At 40.1% G+C, this 10,779-nt stretch overlaps 1 protein-coding gene across 2 annotated transcripts; it reads right to left on the bottom strand.

Annotated features, from left to right (window-relative positions):
* Window positions 1-292: 292 nt before the first annotated feature.
* LOC131720889 (zinc finger protein 660-like) lies at window positions 293-8,592 on the bottom strand. Of its 2 annotated transcripts, none has more exons than XM_059013294.1 (3): window positions 7,770-8,592; window positions 6,654-7,071; window positions 293-2,856 (listed from the first exon to the last, which is right to left on the bottom strand). In XM_059013294.1, exons 1-3 carry the CDS (start codon window positions 7,980-7,982, stop codon window positions 1,841-1,843), a joined length of 1,647 nt encoding a protein of 548 aa, XP_058869277.1. In that variant the 5' UTR covers window positions 7,983-8,592; the 3' UTR covers window positions 293-1,840. The 2 variants fall into 2 exon arrangements, with proteins under 2 accessions (XP_058869277.1, XP_058869276.1); XM_059013293.1 differs by having other exon boundaries at window positions 6,654-7,074; window positions 7,770-8,590.
* Window positions 8,593-10,779: the final 2,187 nt, after the last annotated feature.

Here is a 10,779-nt window from a genome sequence, read left to right on the forward strand (position 1 = left end):
CCGCTGTAAATCGTATGTGTGTGTCCGTGTGACAGGGCGCTCGTCTCCCGTGTGTGGGTAACCACTGTTTAAGCATCACAGACATGGGAAGGTGGAGTTAAACGCCAGCACAGGCACGCAGGATTTATTCACAAAACAGAAAGTAAACAAAAGGGTCATGTGATGTTGCCAGCCATGGTAACACACAGAGAACACATACAGCAAGCTGTGCAAAAGGAAAAATAAAACACAGTATAAAAACTACAAATAAAAGGTACACACAGGGCGCGTGCTAGCCTTATAAACGAGGCGTCCCGCTCCAGGAACCGGCTACACTACATAACCCTCGCTGTACATTACATGGGATTACTATCCCCTAAACTAATCTACTGATGAGCCGGTGTTCAGATGACGACTCCTGCTGCTTCACACGGCCTTGGCTGGGCATTGCCTTCACAAGCACTGCTTGCAGTTGCAGGGTTGCGTAGCTCCCGTTCCTGCAGAGCAGATGCTCTCTTCCTGAGTATACGCAGCTCGCCTCTGAAGCATGGCATTGCAGTCGCCCAGAGCGATCGCCACTGGATGTTTTTAAACTGACGGACACTCGGTCAAGACTCGCCCACCTGCCGCTTGAGGAACAGCACAGCCAATCACTTGCTGTCAACCAAACCTTCCCCTCTCCTTCCCCTCAGCCAAACCTAGCAGGCAGCAAGTCTCAATGGAGCGCCCGTCTGTAAACAATAATCTAATCACAGAAAATCAACTCCCACAAAGATACACAATAAACCCACTTCCACATACAAATTACACCAACACTAAATTCCCCATTGTGCAGGGCAATCGTGCTGCCACAGCCAGTTTTTGACTTTTCCTAAATATATGAATGAACCCTTTGAGTAGTAAGTTTTAGAATGTTTGGATGGGCCCACTGGAGTGAGTTTTTTTTTTAATTTCTCATATTTACACTCCTCACATCGACACATCTGTTGGTAGGCCTATTAGCAATTTATTACACAATGAAAATATGTAAACAACTATTTCTTATAGTAAATAAACAAAACAAATAAAGATTAATCGTTATTTTGTCATAGCGAAAGGTTTTGACAAAAGTAACAGGTACTCAATAAACAACGATCAGGATCAACAACACGTCCGGGTAAACACGTGGTGAGGGTGAAGGCAGTGAGGAAAATGTAGCTCAGTGATCCCTGTCACATTGTCTGAGCTTGGGCCACTCGAGGAAGGTAAATATTCTTCACTGATATTTTCACTAACGCCTGATTCAGTAGAAGAATTTAAATCGGAATTCAGTATAATTTCTCGTACTTCTTTCCCACAGAGCATTTCCCACCGTTTTCCAGACATTGTGGACATTTTTTGACTGGGTTTGGTGTGTGTAATTCTGTCGGTATCTGGCAGATGACGCAAGAGACCATTACAAGGTGTTACAGACACCTAGTGTTACAATATCAGATTATCAGCAGTTTTGTAGACCCAGTAATTGTAGTTCAAAATTCAAATTCAAAAGCTCAAAAATTGCATAACGTACCAGTACATTCATACTCCCTGGGGACCATTAATTCAATGACGTACCGGTACATTCGTACTACTCAAAGGGTTAAAGATTTTTGGCAGGGTCTGTCTCCACAGCTCAGGCACCCACACTAGGCAGCTCTGTGACAATGAAACAGAAGCTGGCTCTTCTGAACAAAACAGACCAAAGTTATTTCATACGGAACATCACTGAAATCTAAAGGTGTTTTTTTTTTGGTTTCTCTCTTGCATGAATTCACTCGTGTCTTACAAGGTGTCATGACTTATAAAAACTCTTCCCACAGTCAGAGCAGCAATGCATTTTTTATCATGTGTGAATTCGCTGGTGTTTTACAAAGTCTCTTGAATCACTGTAACTCTTCCCGCAATCAGAACAGTGATACGGTTTCACTCCTGTGTGAGTTCGCTGGTGTGTTTTAAGGTGTCCTGACTGATTAAACCTCGTCCCACAATCAGAACAGCGATATGGTTTCTCTCCTGTGTGAACTCGTTTGTGTACAACAAGGTATCCTGACGAACTGAAACCCTTCCCACAATCATTACAGTGATATGGTTTCTCTCCTGTGTGAACACGCTGGTGTTTTACAAGATCTCCTGACTGAATGAAACTCTTCTTACAGTCTGAGCAGTGATATGGTTTGTCTCCTGTGTGAATTCGCTGGTGTGATACAAGGTTTGTTGATGAACTGAACGTCTTCCCACAGTCACAGCGATACGGTTTCTCTCTTGTGTGTGTTCGCTGGTGTGTTTTAAGGTGTCCTGACTGATTAAACCTCATCCCACAGTCAGAACACTGATACGGTTTCTCTCCTGTGTGAATTCGCTGGTGAGATGCAAGGTTTCCTGACCGACTGAAACTCTGCCCACAGTCAGAGCGATACGGTTTCTCTCCTGTGTGTGTTCGCTGGTGTGTTTTAAGGTGTCCTGACTGATTAAACTTCATCCCACAGTCAGAACACTGATACGGTTTCTCTCCTGTGTGAACACGCCAGTGTTTTACAAGATCTCCCAAGTGACTGAACCCTTTCCCACATTCAGAATAGTGATACGGTTTTTCTCCTGTATGAATTCGCTGGTGTATTACAAGGGTTGCTGAATGACTAAACCTCTTCCCACAGTCAGAGCAGTGAAATGGTTTCTCTCCTGTGTGAATTCGCAGGTGTGTTGCAAGGTTTTCTGAACGACTGAAACTCTTCCCACAGTCAGAGCAGAGATACGGTTTCTTTCCTCTGCGCGTTCGCTGGAGTATTCTAAAACCTCCTGACTTGGTGACACCATTCCCACAGTCACTGCTCGCCCTTGCTTTAGCTGCTGTTCTGGAACCTGGAAAATACAAACAGGAGAGAAAGTCAGACTGTTTCAAGTAGGGAATGCTGCAATTGTATCTTCCTCATTTTGTTGTTTCATAACCTTTTTCTACATTGGGTTATTAGCAAACACAGAACTGTAGCGTAGTCTCCACCAGGGAGGTTGCAATTCCAGCAGGCGGATTTCTGGAGCCAGCATTATACTTCAGCCAATAGGAACCATGAGTAAAAGAAATCAGGAAATGTACAGATTATCATCTCTTTTGTTCCAGATTGTACCCGTTTTGTCATAAGAAATGATTGAAAGCTATATATTGTTGAACTTGTCTTTCAGTATGTTTAAATAGGTTTCTAGTTTACAACAAACACAAACTTCTGTAACCACAATATACAAAGAATAAAACAAAAGCAATAAATACATAAATAAATAAAACACATGTAGGCAAAAACATGAGCTAAATAAAGACACTAAAATGCAATCTCTCACTTAACAGCCACCAAACAATTACACATGAATGATACAGGGTTCCCCCCCAGGAGTTTTCAGTCTCCAGGGTGGCAGGCTACAGCAGCTGGGTGGCAGAATGTTATAACACCCCCCCCCCCCCCCCCCGATCTTGTCAAGCATCAAGCAAATAGGCACAACTGGAATGGTGCTGGGGCCAGGATTAACACAACTGTTGTTTCTAACTTGGCTTCTTTTTATGAATACCTTCACAGATATTAGGAGAGTAAGCAGAAGTTCAATTTTAACAGCTCATTTTAAATGCCCTTGGTCGACATTTGCCAGTGTAGCAATGAGAGGTATTATATTGATTTGTATGGCACTGCTGAGATAATAGATAACATTTTGTTTTGAGACACAGGTAATAAGTACTATTGTGTGGGTAGTGAGTAATAAGTACAGCCCACACAACAGAGAGCTGCATATGAGGCCCACCATGTTAAACAGGTTGAGAACCAACTAACTGATCTTCGAACAAGCATACCTACATTTTAACAAGCATACTTTCAACTGTCAAAATAAAGCAGAACATGGCCCAGACCAAACCAAAACCTGCACAATCTGCTAATCACATTTTAAAAACCAAACTGCTATAAATGCTGTTAAACACTGTTTCTATAAAGTGAGATGAGCAGCTTACGCAGGTTTTGATTTGGTCTGGGCCGATGTCTCTTAGGATATTTAGGCAACGGATATCAATGTTGACAGAATTCAATTTTTTTTTCACTGTTTTGAATCTTTAGCTTGCCTTCCGATTAATATTGAACCCTTGGGATAGTAAATACTTGGAATTTTAGTAAATTTTACCACTTGTTAGTTTTTTGTAAGCTAGGTATCCTAAACATTACGACTCGTCATCCAGTCACTGTGCTCCACACATCACTTCCAACTCTTAACTTAAAGAATAATTCCAGCGTACAGACTTCCCAATCTTCAGAAAACAATAAGCTTGTCTTTACTTACATCCAATAATAGTCAGACGAATGGAGAACCCTTCAAATACAGCAATATGTCTCGTGCCAGTAACTCCATCCAAGCACAAATGAATATTCTTCAGTGTAACTATTTTCTTATCATTAGGTCTTTACATCCTTTAAGAATGTAAAAGGACAGAAGGATAGTGTCATTATGATTTCTATGTATACAGTCTTGTTATTAATCTATATACGTATCAAACGGTATCAATGGTCAAAAACTGTATTCGCTCCTCCGCTTACAAAAACTCGTTTACTATCAAAACCGAATTCTAAAATAGCGTCATTAGCTATAAACAAAACTACCACTTGAGGGCGCAGTGCATAGAAAAGGAGCACATACCAATCTAGAAACAGTAATAATAATAATAATAATAATAATAATAATAATAATAATAATTACACATATCTAAATAAACTCAAATAAGAATACATTCTTTTTTATAATCAAAATACAAAATTCTAATTCGTTAGAATTTTTTTTTTTTATTATTAGTCATGTCTGCTTTACTGCGGAACGGCCCTTCAGTGCGATTCTAAAACTCAGATGTACAAGACTAGCGATCCCCTTTTTATTAGCAGTGACCCAGTTCTGTTTAAGAAAGCTCGATATCCCACATGGCGCTGCGCTGCTCACGTAAATGTCACAAACGCATTAGACGCCACATAAGCAAACAGACAATGCAAATCCCCTGTGTATTAATGAGAAGTCTATGTGCAAGTGCAGAATGCATTTCAAATGTGATCATACTCGGAAAGGTTTGCTTTAATAATAGAGGATGTTCAAAATACCAAGGTGGCTCGCAAAAAACAGCAAACCTAAAACTCACAGGCCTACAGAGGGGAAAAAGGGATGTACTTTCCATTGCTCAACTGGTGCAGGAGGTGGGTTCACTTCAGAAAACATAGCAAACCACCAGCACTGGGCAGGGCAGTGGGTTGCTGAGGATTGAAAAGCTCTCTGAAACAGCCCAATCCAGGAGATATCCTTCAGAAGCTTTGAAGTCACTGATTAAAACCAAAACAACTGCATTAATGACTGTTGACAATGTGACTGTTTAAGCTCTTCATTCAAGTATTCCAGTGAAATTGTGTCTGTTCATTAGGAACAACATTACAGAACGATCATTTCCAATCCAAAGATGACCATTCTGTGGCAACCTACACACACATTCAAGGTCTGTTCACATTCAAGTCTGTTATTGCTAAACCAACAAAAAATAAACATGAATCTCTTCAGTTAAAAATCAAGGAAACAAACCCAGCGACAGTATCTTATCTCCTTTCAATGGTCTCATCACTGTGCCACATCAAATTTATAACGAGTTCACTTGTCACTCAGTACTATGCTTCAGCTCATTCTGTGGTATTTCGGCTTGGGGTCGTTTGCATTTGGAAGGACAATTTCTCTCGATAAAATTAACTCTCATGCAAACGGCACTGTAGGGAAGTCATTAGCAAAAGAGAGCAAGTTAAAAGGGACCCCGTTTTTCACTTTCTGCATGTAAACATGGCCATGGTCTCACTTCACAGGTGTTCATATTCTAATTGTTCTGATTATCTTTTACAATTCACATGTCAATGCTTTTAGTCACAAAGAACAGTGACCTTTCTTCACTTCTAAAGCAGTGGTTCACAGCCTGGTCCTGGGGACCCCTTGTGTCTGCTGGGTTTTGTTCCAACTGAGCTCTCAGTTACTTAAATGAACTCTCAAGTGAACTTACAATTTGGTCGATCACATTTTTAAACTATTTTTCAGCTCATAAGTAGTTGATTAGATTTCAAGTTCTATTCATTTTCATACAGAACCTGAAATATCCATCTCTTTCAAATCATTCAACAGCTTTGATAAGGCAAATAGTTGAACTGAGTGTTTTTTGTTTAATTCGATTATAAATGGTTAGTCAATAGAAAAGGTTTCTACCTGCAGTGACCGGACCAAGAAGTGATTAAACAGGACTCAGTTTCCATTGACTTACATCACACTATAGGGCAGCAGGGCTCTGGACTGTTCACTGGAGGGTTGTGGGTTCAATCCGAGATGGGGGACACTGCTATTGTACCCTTGAACAAGGTACTTTACATAGATTGCTCAAGTAAAAACCCAGCAGTACAAAAAGGGTAATTGTATGTAAAAATAATGTAAGGGCATCTAAGAAAATAACAGTAATCATACTGGGGGCAATGTAATTGAATGATAATGGGAGTGCGACATTAACAGGAGAGATATTAAGTAGCTTGTAGCATAACCCATCTGCTCCCAGCCTCTCAGTCCTGCTGTGGATAATATGACACAGTAGAATGACGTCATCACAGCTACTCAGAGTTACTCACCTGCTGGACTGCACTCTGAATGGGAGCTCCCCCCGTCTTCCTTTCCACATCCTCGCATGCTGTTGGGAGAGCTGGCTCCCGCTCCAGCGCCCTGCACTCTCAGGCAGATTCTCTTCAGCACCACGCTACACGCCCGCAGGCGTACAGGACCCAGCGCAGGGGGGGCTGCTTTCAAGGAAACGGGTTCTTCTGTCTGGCAGATCTCCAATTCACTGTGTTCAGCTTTAATCCCAGCACACCCCTCTGGCTTGATGCCGCTGCATGGCATGATCTCACAGAGCTCCTGTTTAATGGGGAGGGAAGCCAGTGCAGATAACAGTGTAATGGGAACCACTTCAAGTTCAGGGAGCTCCTCTTTAATCGGGTCAGATTCAGTCTTCACACTGTCCATGGCATCACACATGCTTCTGCTTAGTGGCTGCTGTAAGAAGAAAATGAAAAATGATTCAAAATGCTATGAAAGCTGTTTAAAAAGAGCGGCTATCTGGGTTTTTAAAAAGATGAAGTTCTCAGTCCCTGCATGTTGTTGCTGAGTAACATTCATGCAATTTTCACCTCCAGTGTTAATATCCAGACAAGTTTTCATACTTCAAAAAAAGGAAAAGAAATTAAAGGTGCCCTGATAAGATTGTCTTGGCCAATACCGAGAGCCAATTCGAGTTTTGATTTTTTGTGTTTTACCTCATTAGACAAACAGACAGAAAGACACAGAGAGAACACAGACAAGCAGCAAGACAGACAGAATGCAAACTTTAAAAAATGTACTGTAGAAGAGATTTGATTTTAGCATTATTTAAAAAGATTGCAATTATGGAGAGCAATGACAAACCTGCCAGAGAAATGAAGTGCTTACGTGTGATAAATAATATCCATCACCTATAAATGAGGCATTGAAGTAAAGAAATGGGATCCTCAAACACCAGGTCCTTTCCAGGCTGGAGCCGGCTTGAAAACGGATTTCTCACAGAGGAGAGTCTATTCATTTTTTGATGAGGACGGCACTTAAGAAACACATCTCTGCATGTTAACAGCACAAAGGAAAGAAGCAAAGTTTGTGGGTTTGACATCATTACTAGGTTAATGGCATCTACACAATACAATATATTTCATACATACCATTTCCAGCACCTCTTCTTTTATGGGACCTGGTCCTGCTGTCTGGGGGATCTCCAGTTCATTGCTCTCATCTTTAATACCAGGCACCTCTGACTTGATGCTGTCACATGGCATCTCCTGTTTCATGGGGAGGGAAGGCAATCCGGAGAAAACCAGTCTAATGGGGACGAGTTCAAGCTCAGGGAGCTCCTCTTTAATGGGGACAGATTCCATCTTCACACTATCCCTGGCATCAGACACGGGGGTTCTGCTGAGTAGCTGCAGCAAAAAAATAATAATGAAATGAGTAAAATTAATCAAATCAAAGACATTTAAGGGATTCACAAAATCTTACTAGCAGGGTGTCTTTAGTATTGAAGGAAGTGAGAACTGAACTTGGGTTGCAGGTAAAGTTTGCAGAGGTTCAGCAGCAACTCTGTGCTCCCTATGTGGTGGAAGTAGTCAATAACCATATTAAGTGGCACCATTCTCTCAAGTAGCCAATCAGAATGCAGTATTTTGAACTTTAACTGGCTACTCTTTTAAACCAATCATATTTGTATTTTACCGGAAGTGCCGCCCCTTTTAACAATCCTAGACCATACCACCGCCATCTTGGTTTGTAATTTGATGAGAATGCATCTTTGTTAGTTTTTTGAGAAAGGGGGATTCATCTTTGTTTGTAATTGATGAGAATGCATCTTTGTTAGTGTTTTGAGAAGAGAGATTCATCTTGGTTTGTAATTTGATGAGAATGCATCTTTGTTAGTGTTCTGAGAAGAGAGATTCATCTTGGTTTGTAATTTGATGAGAATGCATCTTTGTTAGTTTTTTGAGAAAGGGGGATTCATCTTGGTTTGTAATTTGATGAGAATGCATCTTTGTTAGTGTTTTGAGAAGAGAGATTCATCTTGGTTTGTAATTGGATGAGAATGCATCTTTATTAGTTTTTTGAGAAAGGGGGATTCATCTTTGTTTGTAATTGATGAGAATGCATCTTTGTTAGTGTTTTGAGAAGAGAGATTCATCTTGGTTTGTAATTGGATGAGAATGCATCTTTATTAGTTTTTTGAGAAAGGGGGATTCTTTGTTTGTAATTGATGAGAATGCATCTTTGTTAGTGTTCTGAGTAGAGAGATTCATCTTGGTTTGTAATTGGATGAGAATGCATCTTTATTAGTTTTTTGAGAAAGGGGGATTCATCTTGGTTTGTAATTGGATGAGAATGCATCTTTGTTAGTGTTTTGAGAAGGGGGTTTGTAATTTGATAAATCAATAGAGAATAATGTATCACTTACAGTGACAAAAAAACTGGAAATACAAGCAGATGAGATGTTGACAAAGTTAAAAAAACATGTTATTGTAGGAAATTAATATATATATACACACACACATATATACACACACTCATTATATATGCCAAGCACAGACTACAATACAATAACATTTACAGTTTAAAATAGCATATATGCTTTCATTACTACCACTAAAAGGATCGCTTGTAACGTTACACTGGAACAATCAACCTTTGAGCACCAGGCCAACCCGGTATTCCCAGAATAAGAACAGGTTTCTACGAAAGACCCTTTAAATAATACTGTATAACGTAGATGGCAGGAAGGCAGTTTGACAGCAGTAATAGGATTGCTGGGCTCGCTGGTTGCAAACAGTTTAATTTCTGTTGCACGCACAAGCATACACACGAATGGAACACTCAATAAGCACCCAAGAAGCGCCAGTAACCATGGAGACTAATAAACCAGATCGCAATAGGAGAGGGTTGAAATTAACCACTAAGATTGTGGCACAGGTAAGAACAAAAGAAAAAGAAAAAACAATATTTGCTAAATGACTTCAGCCACGCTACATACAGTAATGCGTATATGCAATCAATAAGGCAATAGCGTTTCAAAACAAATCCAATGCCTCGAATATAACAGTCTCGTACCCTGCTCATCAAAAAACAGGCCAACACAGAAAATAAACGTATTGGTAAGATACAAAAAAATAACCAAACGTATTTGTAATCCACAAAAAAACAGGAAGCAAAATAAAACAAAAAATATCCAAGGAATCCAAAACACTGCTGTTCTTGAACCATCCAATAAATAATAATAATAATAATAATAATAATAATAATAATAATAATAATAAATCAGCTTCAAGGGCGTAGGTTTGGTTTGAACATTGGTGGGGACACAATTTTTTAGGGGGGCGGAGTCACGGTCGCTAGGGGGGTTCAGGGGCGTGCCCCCCCGGGAAGACATTTTTTAGGAGACAGCTGTTAAATGGTCACTTCTGGTGGCTTGAAATGAATGAATCGAGGATAATCTGATTGACATGAAGTTGGCTGGTATACACTTAAAACACTATGATAAAGTGTCCCTCCTGGAAGCTGGTTTGACATCCCTGCTATAGAATTACTAATAACCTGAATTATAACCTATCCCAGCCTTACTGTAAGCTACCATTACCCCTACCACTACAAGCATGAGCACATGCACGCTCACGTGCTCTGCCTGCCTCTCCTGTGTCTGTGCTGCTGCTCGAACCTGGGTGCATTGCTTCATTCACCTGATAAAATAATAAATTGATGCATGTCATATAGAGAGAAAATATATGGCTATGCTAACTTTATTTGCTGAGTATTACTATACAGCATTAGCCTACTATCATATCACAATGTGCCTCAAACAATAACATATCTCAAAACTGAGTCTAACACTTTCACTGTTATAATCACTAAGCCATTACAGACCTCACCTGCGACCCTGCTGCTCCACCTGCCTCTGTACTGCTTTTACCAGGTTGCACTGCTTCACTCACCTGATAAAATGATAAATTGATGCATGCTGTTTAGAGAGAAAGTATGACTCTGCTAACTTCATTAGTAAATTATTTTTTCATTTGCTATGAGAATCATTATCAATTGTGTTTATTACTTTAACAACATCTTCCTACTTACACTTTGACTTTTTGTAAAAAAAAACTTCCTTATGTCCATCTTTATTTTTTTGGCTGCCATTATGCT

This window comes from Acipenser ruthenus, chromosome 45 (assembly GCF_902713425.1).
Source record: "Acipenser ruthenus chromosome 45, fAciRut3.2 maternal haplotype, whole genome shotgun sequence".
NCBI classification, from domain to species: domain Eukaryota; kingdom Metazoa; phylum Chordata; class Actinopteri; order Acipenseriformes; family Acipenseridae; genus Acipenser; species Acipenser ruthenus.